This window comes from Lontra canadensis, unplaced genomic scaffold (assembly GCF_010015895.1).
Source record: "Lontra canadensis isolate GAN:19392208 unplaced genomic scaffold, GSC_riverotter_1.0 scaffold98, whole genome shotgun sequence".
NCBI lineage: Eukaryota > Metazoa > Chordata > Mammalia > Carnivora > Mustelidae > Lontra > Lontra canadensis.
Genome location: NW_022631092.1, coordinates 5,867,644 through 5,887,120, shown reverse-complemented (window position 1 = coordinate 5,887,120; position 19,477 = coordinate 5,867,644). Strand labels below are relative to the sequence as shown.

General features: G+C 36.9%; 1 protein-coding gene across 7 annotated transcripts in view; it reads left to right on the top strand.

The window, feature by feature from the left end:
* Positions 1-1,429: 1,429 nt before the first annotated feature.
* The window catches only part of NUMB (NUMB endocytic adaptor protein), a 79,873-nt gene continuing 61,825 nt past the window's right edge, over positions 1,430-19,477 (top strand). For 5 of the 7 annotated variants that reach the window (XM_032837448.1, XM_032837444.1, XM_032837445.1 and 2 more), the window contains exon 1: positions 17,036-17,176. In XM_032837448.1, the coding sequence (XP_032693339.1) occupies positions 17,051-17,176 (126 nt within the window). In that variant the 5' untranslated portion in view covers positions 17,036-17,050. Of the gene's footprint in view, positions 1,445-2,861; positions 2,875-17,035; positions 17,177-19,477 lie in introns of those variants that run through there. The other 2 variants (XM_032837442.1, XM_032837441.1) reach the window with 2 other exon arrangements.

Genomic DNA, 19,477 nt, shown 5'->3' with positions numbered 1-19,477 from the left:
AGTGAAATAAGTCCATCAGAGAAAGACAAATACCATATGATCTCACTCATGGAATTTAAGAAACGAAAGAAGTGAACATATTAAAAAAGAGTCAAGGGGCACCTGGGTGGCTCAGTGGGTTAAGGCCTCTGCCTTCAGCTCGGGTCATGGTCCCGGGGTCCTGGGATCGAGCCCCACGTCGGGCTCTCTGCTCAGCACGGAGCCTGCTTCCTCCTCTCTCTGCCTGCCTCTCTGCCTACTTGTGATCTCTGTCGAATAAATAAAATCTTTTTAAAAAATTTTTAAAAAGACGAAAACATAGATTTCTCTATAGAGATCAAGCTGGTGTTTACCAGAGGGAAGATAGGTGGGGAGATGGGTGAAATAGGAGAAGGGGATTAAGAGTATACTTATTATGATAAGAACTGAGTAATGTGTAGAACTGTTGGATCACTGTATTGTAATACCAGAAACTCATATAATACTGTATGTTAACTATTACTGGAATTAAGGGGAAAAAAAGAATTAGAACATTATTGAAACTTTGAAGTCCCATGTGAACCTTTCCCAATTATGTTGTCCCCCTTTCTTTTCCCTCAGTAACACTGCCCCTAATTATGTTTGTATTTTCTTTATTGTTTTGGTAATTATGTATGTATTCCTAGGTGTGTTTAGTTCTGCTATTTTTGAGAGACAGTGTAATGTCAGGGGTCTAAGAGCATAGTCTCATGACAGGTGGTTATTCCATCATGTGTTTAGGGCATATTACTTCTCCATGGCTGTTTCTTTCTGTATGAAATAGAGATTAAAAGTAGAATTTACCTGGGCAGCTGGGTGGCTCAGTTGGTTGAGTGTCCAGCTCTTGGTTTTTGGCTCAGGTCATGATCTCAGGCTTGTGTGATCCAACCCCATGTCAGGCTCTGTGCTCAGCAGGGAGTCTGCTTATCCCTCAGCCTCTGCCTCTCCCATCTCTCTCTCTCTTTCTCTCTGTATCTCTATTTCTGTCTGTCTAAAACAAATAAATAAATAAAAATTTAAAAAAATAAAATTTACCTGATAGGGCTGATACAAGGATTAAAGTAGTCATTGTATGCAAAGTACATAGTGTACAGAGGCAGTGTTGTCTGAGTGTTAGTTGTTAGTATCTATATAAAGGAATCATAACATAAACAATTTGCTTCCCTTCTTCAACATTGTGAGAGACATCCATGATATATGCTGTAAATCATTCATTTTTACTTCTTTTTCTCTTAATTATTTTTTAAAAAGATTTTATTTATTTGACACAGAGAAAGAGACAGAACAAGCAGGAGGAAGGCAGAGAGAAAGGGAGAAGCAGACTCCCCATTCAGCAGGGAACCTGACTCCAGGCTCAGTCCCAGGACCCTGGGATCATTACCTAGTTGAAGGCAGACCTTAACCGACGGAGCCACCCAGATACCCCTGAGATTTATTTTTTATTGAGGTATCATTTTTACTTCTGGGTAGTATTTCAGTGTGTGAATGTTCTGTATTTCTTACATGAATGTATAATTAGATTCCAGTGTTACTGTTCTTTTACTGTTATTAACCATAAACAATGCTACACAGATAGGTTGTACGCCTTTCTGTGTACATGTCTAAGAGTTTCTCAGGAATGTATACCTAGAAGTGGAATTGCTGAGTCGTGAGGGCATGTGTGTCTTCAACTTGCCTGTACAGTGCCAAATTACTTTTCAAAATGGTTGCCCCAGTTTATGTTCCTATTAAGGGAATAAGAATGAATGCCTTTCACTTCATATCTTACTGTTAAATTCTTTAATATTTGCTAAACTGAAAGCGGTAAGATGACATAAGGTGTGTTAATTGGCATCTTCCTGAGTATTGTGGAGGTTGGGCATTTTCTTCATGTATTCATTGGTCATTTCTGTAACTTTGTATGTAAAATATAGTATATTTTCCATTTATACTCTATTTTAAACCGATAATTTGATTTTGCTTATTATTTTTTAGAAGTCTTTAAATGTCAGGATACTAATAATTTGTTTATAATGGCAAATATTCTCCTAATTTGTGGCATGTCTTTCATTTTCAGGTAGATGATCTTTTGTAAACATTTACAGATTAGAGGAAATTCTTTTGTTAGGTTAGTGTCTTGGTTGGGATATATGTATAAAATATAGTTTCCAGAATCCTTAGTCCGTACTTTAAAAAAGTGAGGCTTTTGCAGTCTTACTATTTAGTTCATTCCAATGTAAATAACCATTATAGAAAAACTCTTGCATTATTATAGAGTTAGTGCTCAATAGCTTTTATTAAAACTTTTTTATATTAAAATAATCCAATTTTATAACCATAAAGCTAACTAACTACATGTATGCCATGTTGATAAACCATTGTTAGAAAGTATACCTTTTGTCCATTAATTCTTGGTCTTTTAAATTTTATTACATTTTTCCAATAGATAAGACCATTTCCAGCTTGTGGCTCACCATGTGGAACAATTATTGTTCCTTGTTCTATATTAGAGAATTTTGTTTGTTTTAAGACGTAATAGTGTTGTGCCTTATATGACTGCACTGGCCATAGATGATGATTCTTCTAGGAATTTTAACCTCCTTTGTTGAATATAACAAGTCAGATAAACCTTTGTTTGTCAGTTAAGTTTTTCTTAGAAAGCTTTCTTTTATTTGGAGTTTTATTTTTGCAGTTTTTTATTTGTGATGTCTTTAGGAAGCATTTAGGAGCTGATCCTATAATTAATTTGTCTCTTCCTTTAATGCGGTCTTCCCATGGTTAGGGACAGTTATTTCCTATTTCTTTTCCTTTTTTTTTTTTTTTTTTTTTAAGTGGGCTCCATGCCCAGTGGCACCCAACGTGGTACTTGAACTCCCAACCCTAAGATCAAGACCTGAGGTGAGATCGAGAGTTGGATGCTTAACCAACTGAGCCACCCAGGTGCCCCAGGGACAGTTATCTCAACTGTCTTTAAGCTTGCACATGAAACTACTACATTGGTACCATTCACACAGTGGGTACCTGGTATTTAATATCTCTTCTTGTTCTTTTTTCTTTCCTGTGTAGAGCAAATACCTGTATGTGCATGCAATCCTTCATATACTCTATACACAGACAGTGTTGAAGAAATTTGTCAAGCATGAGCTTAATTACCATAAAAAGTATGACAGTTCACCTGATTTTTTGATCATTGTAGATAAGATTTCCTATTTGAAACAGTTGATCTCTTACTTTGTTTTAGAAAATTTGTCTTTTTCAGCATTAATAATCGAATCTCATACACCTCTCTCCCATTGAAATAGTCCCAATGTGATTTCAACAGATTTTATTAGTGAACAGTGCATTTTCTAGAGCTGTTACAGAAATAAGATTCAGGAGCACTTCTACTCTTAACCATCAGTCCAGTTCACCGTCATCTATAGGATTACTTAATAGTAGCCTCTAATTGTCTCCCTGCTTTCATTCTTGTTCTCATCAACCCATTCTTCTTCTTCGTTTTTTAAGTGAACAATTCCATGGTATTTAGCACATTCGCAGTGTTGTACAGCCACCACCTCGATCTAGTTCCAAAACACGTTTTTTTCAAGTATAATTAGCATATCGTGTTAGATTAGTTTCAGGTGTACAGTATACTGACTTGGCAATTCCATACAGTACTCATTGCTCATTATGTTAAGTGTGCTTTTTTTTTTTTTTTTTTAAGATTTATTTATTTGAGGGAGAGAGAGAGAAAAGGAGAGGGGGAGAATCCCAAGCAAATTCTTCACTGGCCTCTGAGTCTAAGGCAGGGCTCAGTCCCACCACCCCGAGACTGTGACCTGAGCTGAATCTAAGAGTCAGACGTTCAACCTCAACTGACTTATCCCATCATAAATGTATTCTTAATTCCTTTATCTGTTTCACACATCCCCCTACCACCTCCCCTCTGGCAGCCACTGGTTTGCTCTCTGTATTTAAGAGTCTGGGTTTTTTTTTTTTTTATTTTTTATTGGATGTATATGGATGGATTATTAGCCCCAGGGGTACAGGTCTGTGAAACACCAGGTTTACACACTTAACAGAGTCTGGGTTTTTTTGTTTGTCATCTTTTTTCTTCATTTGTTTTGTTTCTTAAATCTCACATATGAATGAGATCATATGGTATTCGTGTTTCTGACTGACTGACTTCATTTAGCTTTATGTCCTATAGGGTCCATGTTGTTGCAAATGGTAAGATTTCATTCTTTTTTTAATGACTGAGTAGTATTCCATTGTAGAATATACCACATCTTTATCCATTCATCTGTTCATGGACACTTGGGTTGCTTCCCTGTCTTGGCTATTGTAAATAATGCTGCAATAAGCATAAGGGTGCAGGTATCTTTTTTGAATTAGTGTTTTCATTTTCTTTGGGTAAATACTTAGCAGTGGCATTATTAGATCATATGGTAATTCTATTTTAAAAGTCTTAAGGAAACTCCATACTCTTTCCACAGTGGCTGTACCAGTTTACCTGCAAGACTCACTTGAGATGTAAAGACATGCAGATTGAAATTGAAGGGGTGACAAAATATTTACAAGACAAATAGAAGTGCAAAGAAAGCCCGGTTGCAATACTTACATAAGCAAAATATAAAACAAAGAATGTAACAATATACAAAGAAGGACACTGTCATCAGAAAGGAACAGTCCAGCGAAAGGATATAACAATTGTAAACATTTGTACACTCACTTGGGAGCACCTAAATACAAAAAGCAGCAATTAACAGATACACAGAAGGAAATTGACAGTAAGACAATGATAGGGGAATTTTACACCCCGCTTAAATCTATGAATAGATCATCCAGATAAAAAATCAATAAGAAACAGTAGCTTTGTTTTTTGGGAGTTTTTGTTCTTTTTATTTTTTATACTTTTTTTTTTTTTTTAAAGTAATTTCTACACCCAATGTGAGTGAGGCTTGAACCTAAAACTCTGAGATCGAGAGACGCGCTCTACTGACTGAGCCAGCCAGGTGCCCAGTGACTTTAACAACACATTGGACTAGATGGATCTAACAGATATATTCACAACATACCATGCAAAAGCAGTGGAATACACATTCTTTTCAAGTGCACCTGGAACATTCTCTAGAGCAGATCATGTTAGGCCCCCAAACAAATTTCAACAGATTAACAAAAACTGAAATCCTATCATGCGTCTTTTCTGACCAGAATGGTATGAAACTAGAAATCAATGACCAGGAAAAAAAACTCTGGAAAGAGCACAAATAAGGGAAGTCTAAATAACATGCTATAAACAATGAATGGGTCAACCACAAAATCAAAAAGGAAATCTTTAGTCCATTTTTTTTAATTATTTTTATTAACATATAATGTATTATTTGCCCCCAGGGGTACAAGTCTGTGAATCATCAGTCTTAACATTTCACAGCACTCGCCATAGTACATACCCTCCCCAATGTCCATCACCCAGCCACCCTGTCCATAACCCTCCACCCTCCCAGCAACCCTCAGTTTGTTTTGTGAGATTAAGGGTCTTTTATGGTTTGTCTCCCTCCCGATCCCATCTTATTTCATTTTTTCCTTCCCTACTCCCCACAGCCCCCTGCCTTGTAGCAGCCAAACACAAAGCATAAGTTCTATTTAGAACCTTTCAATGGCTTCCTGTTTCTCTCAGAAGAAAAAATCAAAGTGTTTAGCCTGCAAGACCCTGTATGACTTTGCCCTATGCCCATCTGGTCTCATCTCTCCTAGTCTATTGTTTCATTTTGCACTGAACACACTGACTAACTTTCTGTTTGTCAGATACTCTAGGCAAGCCACCGCCTCAAAAAACTGCACTGATTTTCTTTTTCTGGAATTCTCATCCTACTTGTATGCTCCCTTTTTTACCTCCTTCAATTCTTTGCTCATATATATACATATACATATATTTGTGTATATATATATATTTTAAGATTTTATTTATTTATTTAAGAGAGAGACACACACAGTGAGAGGAGCATGACGGGGAGGTCAGAGGGAGAAGCAGACTCCCCATGGAGTTGGGAGCCCAATGCGGGACTCGATCCTAGAACTCCAGGATCATGACCTGAGTCGAAGGCAGTGCTTAACCAGCTGAGCCATCCAGGTGCCCCATATATTACTTTCTTAAAACTTTATCCCTGCCTCCAGCACTTCTAATTCCCCTCTTAACCCTGTTCATCTTTTTCTTCATAACATTTAGCATTTTCTCACATATAAGTCAGTGGTGTGCTACTAAGTGTTCCGCTACTAGTTCTCTGAGTGTAGGTATGATGGTTGGTATTTCCGTTTATGGTAATGAGTAAGGGGAAGTGAAACAATGAAGATGTGCATCAGCATTTCACTGATGTGTCAGTCGGGTGAGAAACTTCTTTACGGAATTGGATAATAGTTTTCTAGTACTAGAAGAGTATGTTCTCAATTTTTTTGTGCTATTTATAATGTGATGGTTATAGATAGCACACATTTTTTAATTTAGTCAACATTTTCTCCAGCAGTTTCTTAGATCTAGACCATCAAAAAATACTCAAGATATGATTGGTAGTTTTTGCCAAGTTCCATGGTATATATACTGCCACTATGGCCGATTTTGAGCCACCAGCATGGAAGTCCGTGAATATGATGTTGTGGACAGATGTACAGTAGCCCAGCATTACATAGCTCTTCCACCATACAGATACAAAAATCATAAATAATTTCAAAGCAGCATATATAATAAAACATATTAAAATGATTAGGAAGTGATGAGTTTTTAGTATTGCCTTTGTTTTAAAATAGTTTATTTAGTTATACACTTATATGCTTTTTTAATAAAGGCTGTGTTTAACACCTGGTTTGCAAACTTAGAAAGAGTGAAATAATCAATAAGTAAATGAAAATTTATCATTTGATCTTACCACTAGCACACCAGTGTAAATAATTTGCCTATTTATTTTCTGTCTATCTCCTTCATAGAGGCAGGGTTTTTGTTCTATATTGTTTATTGCTTCGTGGCATGGTAGGTAGTCAATAAATACCTATTGAATACATTTTAATGAAAATATCTGAGGCTTTTTATATATAAATTAAAATTTACATGAGCAAATGCCTGTATTAGGTGCTGAGTGAAACAAATCTTTAAAGAAATATGAAACCTTTTTTCTCTTTTCAAATATGAAGTTTTGATTTTAACAAAAGCATATAAATCTTATTTTTCTGAATTATTAGATCTAAAAGCATGCTGCTCTGAAAAGGACAGAAAGACTTTCAAATTGGCCTTGCTTAGAGTAAGATACTATGTGATCACTTTTTTATTTACTTATTCTTAAAGACTTAATTTTTTTTAAAAGAGTTTATTTATTTGAGACTGAGAGAGAAAGCACAAATGGGAGGAGCGCAGAGGGAGAAGGGAAAGCAGACTCCCTGCTGAACGGCACCTGTCCCCCAAGATGACATGGGGCTCCATCCCAGGACCCTGGGATCATGATCTGAACTGAAGGCATACCCTTAACTGCCCAAGCCACCCAGGTATCCCTTAAAGACTTCATTTTTGAGTAATCTCTACACCCAACCTGGAACCTGAACTTAGAACCCTGAGATCAAGAATTGCATGTACTACTGTCTGTGCCAGCCAGGCACCCCAATTCCTTTTTAATAAAAAGAAAAAAATGAAATTATATGTGTAGAAAAGAACAAAGAAGAAATTCAGTGTCACTGGAAGTTTTTTCTGCTTAGTGGGATTATAGGCCGTTTGTATTTCATTCTTTGGACTTCTCGGTTTTTTTGTGCTCTTTACAAGTAACATTTATTATTTGGTAAAATTACTTCAAAAGCAAGTTTCTTTCTTTCTTTTTAAAGAGCTGTCAGAAAACTTCTCTTTATTTTTATTTATTTATTTTTAAGATTTTATTTATCCATTTGACAGAGAGAGACACAGCAAGAGAGGGAACACATGCAGGGGGAGTGGGAGAAGGAGAAGCGGGCTTCTTGCTGAGCAGGTAGCCTGATGAAGGGCTCGATCCCAGGACCCTGGGATCATGACCTGATCCAAAGGCAGATGCTTAATGACTGAGCCACACAGGCATCCCCAAAAGCAAGTTTCATTATCATACGATGGTGTAGAATTTTAGTTGAAAGAAGACAAAAGTAAAATATTAAAATTAGAAAATACAGTGTGAAGAAACAAAGAGAAATGAAAAGGCCACAGCATATTTGAAAGGCTTGATTTTCGTAGGATTTTATAGGGAGGTGGGAGATGAGGCCAGAAGAAGGTTGGGTTTGGATTGTAGAGGCTCCTGAATACCAGAGTCACAAATTGAATTGTAGAATCTTCAACAGTTTTTGAACAGGATCAAGGATGAGTTTTAAGAATACTGATCTGGCACAACCATGTAGGAAGATTAGAGGAAAGAGAGCTTGGAGTCCAGGGGCTGTTGCAAAGTTCATGGATGAAGTGATGTTTGTTTGTTTGTTTGTTTGTTTGTTTAACCAGGGCTGTTAGGAATAGAAAGGGATGACTGAATGCTAGAGATACTGATACTGTCATCCACTAGCGTCGATTGATGGACTGGGTATAGAAGACTTATGGAAAAGTGTCAGATGAACCTAGAGTTTGTCGTCATTTTAAAGCTTTGAGGGATGTAAAAATGCTATGTAGAAGTAGGAAAATCTGGAAGAGGAAGAGCTTGTTTGAAAGGAAGATAAATTTGATTTAGAGACATCTTGAGTTGGAGTTGAAAGTATAAGACTGGAATTCACACAAAAAAAATCAGGGCTAGATCTTAATTCTCTCTGGAAAAAAAACATATATACACACACGCGCGCGCACACACGCACACATCTATATATTATGTAGGAAAAAATACGCTTAAACTTAGTTGACTTTAACTCTTTTTTAAAAATCTCAGTTCAGTGTATAATCTTTGAATTCAAAGAAGGAAAGATATAGCTGTAAAGTTAAATATTGATAGGGACATTTAAATTTTGCTAATAAGGTGAATTACATGGCTTTTTGAATATTAGCTAACTGCATTTCTTAGAAAAACTCCATGTGGTCTTGATGTATTAGCCTTTTAATGTTTGGTTTGATTTGCTAAATTTTTGTTTAGAATTGTTGCATGTATACTCATGAAAGATATTTGTCTCTAGCTTACTTTTTAAATAATGTTTTTGTTTGGTTTGGGTATCAGAGTAATGTTAGCCTGATAGAGGAATTTAAAAATATTCCCTCTTCAACTTTCTGGGAAGAATTTGTATAGAATTGGTATTTCTTAGATGTTTAGGAGAATTCAGCAATGAATGCATTTAGCCTAGGAGTTGTCTTTGTGGAAAGATTTTTAACTATAAACTCAATTTCATTAATAGGTGTAGGTGTTTAGGTTATCTGTTTCTTCTTGAGTAAGTTTGGGTCTTGGAAAGCATTTTCCCATGTTGTCCATGAGTTTATTAGCATAAACTTGTTCATAATATTCCTTTATTATCCTTTTTCATATCTCTGGAATCTATACTGGTGATACATCTTTCATTCTTGATATCACTCATTTGTGTCTTTCCCCCATTAGTGCGGCTACAGGTTTATCAGTTTTATTAATCTGAAAGAATCAGCTTTTGGTTTCTTTTTCTTGGTCTTTGTTTTCCTACTTTGCTGCTTTCTCTTCTGATCTCTGATAGTTCCTTTTTTTCTGCTTGCTTTGTTTGCATTTCTTTGCCCCTTTAGTTTCTATAAGTGGAAGCTGAGAACATGGATTTAAGTAAGATCTTTTTTTAAAAAAATACGGACATTTAGTGCAGAGTTTCTCCGTAGTGGCACTATTGACATTTTAAGCTGAATAATGTTTTGTTGTGAGGGCTGTCCTGTACATTATAGGACATGCAGGAGAATCCCTGGTCAATACCCACTAGATGCCAATAGCACCCCTGGCAACAACCAATAATAACACGAGATATTGCCAAATGTGTCCTCAGGGGCAGTGATTGTCCCTGATTGAGAACCACTGGTTTAGTGTCATAAATAGGTAGTGCTTTTGTGGCATCCTATAAATTTTTATATATTGTGTTTTCATTTAGTTCAGAATACTTTCTGAATTCCCTTTTGATTTGTACTTTTACCCATGGGCTATTTTGAAGTGTAGTTTCCAAATATTTGGTGATTTAATTCTATTGTGGTCAGAGATCATACTTTGTATGATTTGAACCCTTTTGAATTTGCAGCTTGTTTTATGGCCCGGAATGTGGCCTATGTTTGTAAACATTCCATATGCACTTGAGAAGAATGTATATTTCTGTTACCATTGAAGAGAAGAATTCTATAAATGTCAGTCAGGTCATGTTGATTGATACTGTTGTTCAAGTTTTGCTGTTTACATCGTTGCTGATTTTTGCTTATTCTGCTGATATTTCTATTGATTATTGAGAAGGGAATATATAGCCATTCCAGCTTTATTTTGACTGGTATTAATGTGGTGTACTGTCTTCTGTTCTTTTACTTTCAACCTGTTTGTGTCTTTATGTTTAAAGTGGGTTAATTATAGGCAGCATATGATTGGATCTTGCTGTTTTATTCATTCTTTTTTTTTTTTAAGATTTATTTATTTATTTATTTGACAGACAGAGATCACATGTAGGCAGAGACGCAGGCAAAGAGAGAGGAAGGGAAGCAGGCTCCCTGCCGAGCAGAGAGCTCGATGTGGGGCTCAATCCCAGGACCCTGGGATCATGACCTGAGCCGAAGGCAGAGGCTTTAACCCACTGAGCCCCCCAGGCGCTCCTGTTTTATTCATTCTTAATGAAGAACTGGTTGGTCTCTTTGACTACTGGGGAGCTAGTGTCACTGCTTAAGGTGCTGTCTCTTCTCTCAGGTATGTTCCTGATCTCATGGGGGAACATGTAGAGATGGGGGCCAACTTGGTGGACAGAATGGAGGGCTACTGCATTTTCCTCCACTAGGGTAACCCTCTGGGGACCCTAAAGGGAGCCAGCAACTGTGCCTGAGAGAGATGGGTCTTTTGGAATCTTGACTTGCACTGTTGCTGACCAATCCTAACCTTCAGTGGCCTTAGTACTCTGTTAAACCAGGTGTTAACCTATTAGTTCTTGAGTTGTGGAAGATCCAGCGGTGGATCCTGGGAGAGGAGCTCAGCATAGTGACGGTTTACCCTCTAGAATGTATGGCTCTATTAGTACATACCAGCCAGTTAGGTGGTGTGTACACCTCTGTTTATCATTTTTGAGTATTCTGGGTTTAATTCTAATTACTGTATCCTAACTCCTATTAGGAAAGAAGAGGAAAATAAAGAGATCATCACAGGAAACGTTTTCACCTACAATGATTGCATATGGTTGCTCTGACCTCTCCCCTGAGCTTCAAGGCTTACACACATCTCTATTTCAAAGCCCTATTAACAAGCCCCTCAAATTCAACAGTTCAGTTCACTGAGGCCTAAAACTTAGGAGTCACATTTGGATTTCTTTCTCTTCCCCACCTTCTACAGTCAGTCACCAATTCCTGCTATTGACTTTTCCCACAAAGAGAATCCTGTTGATTCAGCAAAGCTGAGGTTATTAAACTTACTTCAACAAGGGAAAGCACAACTTTGACAGAGTCTTGGTAGGGGAAGTTAGGAAAGGGTATTTCTATGGTTCTGAGATTGGGATTCATAAGGTTTAAAGCACTTCCTTCAAGATGGGGAACTGGTTGGGCTGGGCAAAGTATGTGACATGGTATTTGGAATTAGTGGACATAATAAAAAAAGGCTGTTGAAGTAATTTGTTACCCTCTCAGGAGAGTTCTTTGCCCTGATGCACACACTGTTTGCTCAGAAAAGCTTATTTGTAAGAATTTCTTGAGGCAAACAGTAAAGCTAATTACTGGTTTAGTCTTACCATCCTGGGCAAAAACAGTTTCCTGGGGCACAGTTATATCATATTGACTTAATTCTCTCTGCTACTCTTAGTTTTAAGCTTTTCTTTAGTCCCCCTCCCCTTTTTTTTAGTCGCCTTTTTCTACCGACACCATTACCACTGCCCTAGTTCAAGCTTTCATCATAACTTGCCTAGATTATTTAAAATGCCTTATAACTCCTCTGTAGTCTTTTGTCCCCAGATTTGTTTTCCATACTGCCACTAAAGTAATGTAACTATATTGCAACTCTGACACTGATGTGTGTAAAAACCTTTTAGTGGCTTCTGGTTGTCTGTAGGATAAAATTGGCACCTGATCTTGTTTGCACTCTTTTTGCATTGCTGTCTGACATTTGATTTCCTGCATCTGTGCATTTGTTGATACTGTCGCCTCCACCTGAAATATCTTTTCTTTCTTAACTGTATGTGGCTAATTTTCATTTGTCTTTTAAAAAGTTAAGTTGGTCGATATCTCCTATAGGAAATGTTTTCTGAACCTAGACTGTGCTTCGAGAACATACTATATATAATGCTGTTATTACATTCACCATATTGTGCAGAAATTACCTTTTATGAGGGGAGAGAGCCACCTAAAGGCAAGTTGTCTTATTAATTTCTGTATCCACTAGCATCTGCAGTAGGACTCAGGACATAGTAAGTTCTGTTTTTACTGACCCAAACAACTTGGGTCAGAAAGGGAGGACTTAAGGACTTAAGGGGAGATAAGAGGTGATGATTTAACTTTAAGTTGATGTATTTGAGGCAATACCAATGCACGCAGATAGAGAAATTAAATACAAGAGCAAGATTTAGAAGTATTATTGGGAAATCATCACATTGGAGTAATAGTTTGAATTGATTATTTCACCAAGGGTGATAGTGTAAACAGGAAAGTACAGATGGAGGACTGGTATTTGGGAAATACACTCAGTGGGTGGGAGAGAGTAGAGTAAGCCCTCAGAGGTATCAGTAGCAACAGAGATGAAGAAGATAAACCAGAGGCATAGAGATATTGGGGTAAGGAGAGGCAAGGAGGAAAGAAGTGTACAGAGGCGAGCTGGAGTCATGGTGTTAAAATTTGCAGAGCAGGGGACGCCTGGGTGGCTCAGTGGGTTAAGCCTCTGCCTTCGGCTCAGGTCATGATCTCAGGGTGCTGGGATCAAGCCCTGCATCGGGCTTTCTGCTCAACAGGAAACCTGCTTCCGCCTCCCCCTCTGTCTGCCTCTCTGCCTACTTGTGATCTCTCGCTCTCTCTGTTAAAAAAAAAAAAAAAAAATCTTTAAAATTTGCAGAGCAGTTAAGTAGTATGAGAACTGTGGAAAGATTTTTTGAATTTGCCTATTATCTAGCTAGCAGAATGGGGATTTCATTTCTTTTTTTTTTTTTCTTCTTTTTTTGTAGGACAAAGTAAGATTTTTTGCTCTCAGTTTTTAAACTGGCAAAAATATATCCTTTACCTGTGTTCAACCAGGACTTTCTCAAGGGCTGTGATTTTCTTTTCTTTCTTTCTTTTTTTTTTTTTTTTTAATTTGGGAGTGAAGTTTAACTTTATTGAGGGTCTGAAGTAAATGTCACTTTGAATTAACTTTTTTTTTTTTTTTTGGTTGTTACCTCTTTTGTCTTTGTGAGCAAAATCATTATATATATATAGATTGTTTGGTCTCTCCCTTGATGTGTTAATTCTTACCTTAATTACTAGATTATTCACAGGCCATTGGTAATTACCCATTAAGAAGTAGCAAGCAAGATATTATCATTAGTATTTTCATTTTATCAAGTTCATTTTAGAATTATTGTGATTATATCACTCATTTTCAAAAAATTTTTGGCCACCAAACCCTTTCCTTAAACATACATGGAATCCTGGGGCGCCTGAGTGGCTCAGTGGGTTAAGCCTCTGCCTTTGGCTCAGGTCATGATCTCAGGGTCCTGGGATGGAGCCCCGCATCAGGCTCTCTGCTTGGTGGGGAGCCTGCTTCCCCCTCTCTCTCTGCCTGCCTCTCTTCCTACTTGTGATTTCTCTCTCTGTGTTAAATAAATAAAATCTTAAAAAAAAAAAATGGAATCCCAATATATGAATCAGATAAAATGGAGTTTGTATGAAGCTGTGACAGGGACCTGAAGCCCCTCGTATGTTGTGTCTAGCCGCCTAACTTCCTTCTCTTTTTCTCCAGCCAGTGGTCGTCCTCCATGGAAATCCTAGGGCTACTTAAAGCATAGTTTGAAAATCACGGATACGTAATACTCTTTGTGGAAATGCTGGTAACCATATTGGTACTGAAAGTCACAAGATACTTAGATGTCGAGTCAGTTGGCACTTCCACTCTTTTGTCTTATTGGTCAGTAGAATGTGCCACAATAAATAGCTGCCCAAAGAGCAAATAAATGTACTAAAACTATTTAGACAGAGGTTGTATGGCTTCCTTTAAGGGAAGTTGTCCAGGTTGTTCCTTTGTCAATGTGATGCTGGACTTCCAGTACATCTGTAGTCTCCTTCCAACACCAGTGATTCTCTTTGGTCTTGTATGTCTACATTCATCCTACCTAGTAAATATTATCTAAATATGATGGGGATCTATGTTGTCTTTTATTTCTTCAAATTCATAGTGTGCCATAAATATGAGAGGTCCTGTGTTAAAATGTGGGGTAGTATTTAAATGAGATACAGTTTACTATTAAGGAAATAGAAAATTGCTGTAAGGTTTGATGAGTACAGTAAAAGCAGAAGATATTAATGGAAGTCCTATGAAATGAAAGGACCTAACCCAGACCAGCTAAGAACTTGTCAGAAAAAATGCTAGTTTCCCTGAAGACTCCCAAGTTTACTTGAAAGATGAGTAGACTTTAACCAGAGGCAAATAGGGAAAGATCTTTCTAGGGAGAGAGGAACATATAAATAGGCTCAGAAGAGGGTATGCCTTGTTTAGAGACCTGTAAGTAGTTTAGTATGGCTGGAGCTTAGCATGTGATTGGGGATTGGTGAATGAAACCAGATGAAAAGGGACTGTGTTTTGCCAAGCTTAGAAATTTGGACTTGACCTTGAAAGTGTTGTGAAGCGAGTGAAGGATTTTAAGCTGAACAATTCCATGGTCAGATTTGTGTTTTAGAAAGCATTTTGGCAGTAGTCAATAGAACAGATTAGAATGAACCTTTCTTAGAAGCAAAGCAACCATTAAGTAATTGACTTTTGCAGTAATTTACACAAAATGTCTGAGGATAGTAGAACTGATGTGGGTGGGGGAATAAATTCAAGATATACTAAGGAGGCAAGAGCAGTAGTGTTATTAGTCAGAGAAAGAATGAATTCAGGGATGACTCTTAGTAGGGCTACAAAGAGAAAGAAGTTAAGAAGAAAGGAATCTCATTGGCTTTTTGCCCCAAGATTCTTAGAGTGCCAACTTGAGCAAGGATTTAGGTGCTTTTTTATTTCTTTATATTTGTATTTGCATATGTTTTTCAAATGTATATGAAGAAGTAATAACAGGATGTATTATCAGGGAAGGTTATGGAATTTTTTTTTCAAATCTATTAGATTAGGATAGACTCTTAAGATAGTTTAGGAATGAGTGATCTACTTAAAGGGAAAGGAATGGACTACCTTTTGTCCAGTAATTTGATTATCTATCTATTTCATATACTTTATAAATCAATTTCGATTTGAGAATAAATTCATTTTTAGAAAATCCAGGGTTTTTTCCTTTCCATTTGTTTCTTAGAATTTTTACCTTTTAAGACAATGTGTGGTAGGATTGGGTTGTCTGTATAAACTAGCTAATTTAGTAATGGTTCTTGTGTGACATTATGCATTTTAAGATACAAAATGATTTTCATCAGAATGCAAACTTTGATTTTTAAGTCTTTGATTGGTGTCCTTTGGGAATTGATGTTTATTAATCCCTTGCTCTTTAACATTCCTAATAGGATGTTTCCTGTATATAGCTTTGTCACATCATTTTTAAAAGTTAAGATCTGTCTTAGGCTTGTTGAGGTGGTTAAATCCCCTCAAGGAAGGAATGAACAATGCTGTGCTCCTTAACAGAAAACTAGAGGTATTGGTTTCAGATTTTGAGATCTGCTCTGCAAAGGGACGCATTCATTATGTTTATTCATTGGTTCTTGAATGTTCTGTTGTTTCTTATCAGTTAGGTCTTCCTTCCCTGTAGATTTGTGATTTCTTCTGTACCTTTGAAAGCATTAGAGAGTTCCCTCTTCCAGTAACAAAAACAAAAATAGACGATAGTTCAGTACCTTTTAATTTACAGTATTAATGGTAAGATTTGTACCTTTATAACTTAAAGCTGTTAGTTCACTTTCATTCTGTAATGATTATAGATATGAAAGTATATTCTGATGTTACACTACTTGCAAGGAATTTTTTCCTTAGAATAAATTAATCCTAGTAGAACTTTTTCTTCTTTATGTTTATGGGGTTTTTTTTAAAGATTTGTTTATTTACTTACTTACTTACTTGAGAGAGCAAGTGAGCACAAGCCAGGGGAGAGGCAGAGGGAGAAGCAGACACCCTACTGAGCAGGGAACCTGACATGGGGCTGGATCCCAGGACCCTGGGATCATGACCAGAGCCAAAGGCAGACACTTAACTGACTGAGCCACCCAGGCGCCCCTCTTCTTTATGTTTAAAAGAAACTTTATTTGCTTCCTTTTTATAAAGATGTTTTATATTCAGGCTATAGTCCCTGGTTTGTTTAATGTTTTCTAATACTAAGCCAAAAGGTCCCTAAATTTTAATGTTTAGGAATTTTTTTTCCTAAAGTATGAATGTTTTCAGACATTGTCAGCAGTCTGTAATTTGGTCTACATGTACAGATTTCCTTATTCAGAAAATAGAATGGATTTGAGGGGTAGGTCAGTAGGAACACTCATTGGATTATTACAATTAAAATGTTTGAAAGTTCTTTGAATAACATCTTTTCCAAAACTTAGAGGTTATTGTAGTTTTATAAGAACTATTATAGTTTTGTGGGGGTTTTTGAAAAACAAAATGATTTATTTGAGCTTAGAGTTAATCTAATAGTAGGGATACTAGTTGTTCATTTTCTGTTAAACCAAAATGTTTCATTTGGGACATTAGTTTTATATCAGCATGGTAATCCAAAGTTGAAATATATGAGAGGTAATAACCTCTTTTTCATATTTCTTTAACTCTGTCTACAGGTTGTAAAAGTTAAAATGAACAAACTACGGCAAAGTTTTAGGAGAAAGAAAGATGTTTATGTTCCAGAGGCCAGTCGTCCACATCAGTGGCAGACAGATGAAGAAGGGGTTCGTACTGGAAAATGTAGCTTCCCAGTTAAGGTAAGAGCTCGTGTTTCTGTAATTCTAGACATGGAAAAGAATTGACAGCCTATTATATGTGAAATCCCATTGATTACGACCATTAAAAGAAAACCCTCTAAAAACTAATCCCTTCATTTCCTGCTTCAAAGTAGAATTAATAAGAAAAATATTAGTGTTTTTTTTCCCTTTATATTTTAAATAAGAATTTCTGATATATAATCTGGAATCACTACAAATAAGATCACTTCTGATGAGAAACTGATCCTGAAATATCTAAAAATCCCAAATTATCAAGAATCAAATTATTTTGAGTAATAGGCTTACTAAGTGGTAGGGCAGAGGGAACAGGAATCTGTTTTCTTAAATACAGGCCTGGTATGTTTTAGAAAATCTTAATAGAGCTAAAAGAGATTTTCTCTCTAATCTTTTAACTGTTTGCTGTACAGAGGGCATTTAAACTAATGCCTTCATATGTCAGATCAGAAAATGGAAGCTCAAAGAAGTTAAGAACCATAGTGAAGATGTAAAGAAGGGGGTGCCATGTAGGTGTTTTTTCTTGCTACTTCTTGACACTCTGGAGAAAAGGGGTAACATTTAAAGTCACAAAAGAAATGTACATGCTACACTGTTCAGTGAGAAGAAGCACTTTATAAATATATAAGCATTCTATGAGATGTGTTAAATATGGGCGCAAAAACATACAAGGTACTAGACCAAAATGTTAATGTCTTCAAGAAAAAATTTACTCTAATATAAAATATTAACATTTTCCCCTACTTTCTACATATTCTTATGTATGAGTATTCTTACTGTGATTTTTCTCCTTGTACTGCCTCAGAAAGGGAAAAATTTTGTATGACAGGAAAAGTGATTTGTAGAATCTACAGGTTAAGTAAATACATGTTGTTTTTTTAAGATTTATTTATTTATGAGAGAATGCGAGTGCATGTGCACATGGAAGGGCAGAGGGAGAGAGAGAATTTCAAGCACATTCCCTGCTGATCAAGGAGCCCAACACAGGGGCTCAGTCCCACAACCATGGGATCATGACCTGAGCCAAAACCAAGATTCAGATGCCCATCCAACTGCACCACCCAGTGCCACGTGAATACATGGTTTTTAAAATACACAAATTTAGGGGCGCCTGGGTGGCTCAGTGGGTTAAAGCCTCTGCCTTCGGCTCAGGTCATGATCCCAGGGTCCTGGGATTGAGCCCCGCCTCAGGCTCTCTGCTCAGTGGGGAGCCTGCTTCCTCGTCTCTCTCTGCCTGCCTCTCTGCCTACTTGTGATCTCCACCTATCAAAAAAAAAAAAAAAAACTTTAAAAATAAATAAAATACACAAATTTTCCCACAGTCTGTCAATAACTAAGTATTTTCCTAATCACTGAGCTTTGTCTACTTAACTCATTTGCTGTTCTTCTTTTATAGGAATAATAAACTTAAATATTTTAATTTAAAATTTTGGTTATGATATTAAAATATTTAAAAACCCCTCATACATAAATACTAACATGTTCTCTACTATCTCCCCAACCTTATCCCAAAGAGTAGGCTCATTTTGATTGTACAAGTTGAGTATTGTGGAAATGGGTACTCTTACACATTGTTGATTACTTAGAGTATAAGTTATAACCTCTTAGGGCAATATGAAAATATCAATTAAAATTTTATTTAATTTTTAAAACTTGGGGTTTACATTTTGTTTTAAAGATTTATTTATTTATTTGTTGGAGAGAGAGAAAGAGTGAGCATGAGCGGGGGGTTGGGGGGTGGGGTGGGGGCGCCAGGCAGAGGGAGAAGCAGGCTCCCCAGAGAGCAAGGAGCCTGATGTGAGACTCCATCCAGGGGCCTGGGATCATGACGTAGCTGAAGGCAGATGCTTAACCCACTGAACCACCCAGGTGTCCCTCAGTTAAAATTTTAAATGCACTTTTCATTTGATCAGAAATTTTACATTTAAGAACTACATTTAGGGGGGCTTGGGTGGCTCAGTCAGTTAAGCATCTGATCTGCTGATCTCAGATCTGATCTCCTAATCTGAACCGCTGATCTCAGCTCAGGTCTTAACTTTAGGGTCATGACTTCAAATCCTGCGCTGGGCTCCATGCTAGGCAAGGAGCTTACTTTTAAAAAAAAAAAAAAAAAGAAAGAAAGAAAGGAAAAAGGGACTTACATTTAAGGGGCCCCTGGTGGGTTCAGTCAGAAGAGCGTGTGACTCTTGCAGATTGTGAGTTCAAGCCCTACATTGGGTATGGAGATTAATTTAAAAAAATAATAATCTTTAAAAAATAGTAGGAGGCAAACCATAAGAGATTCTT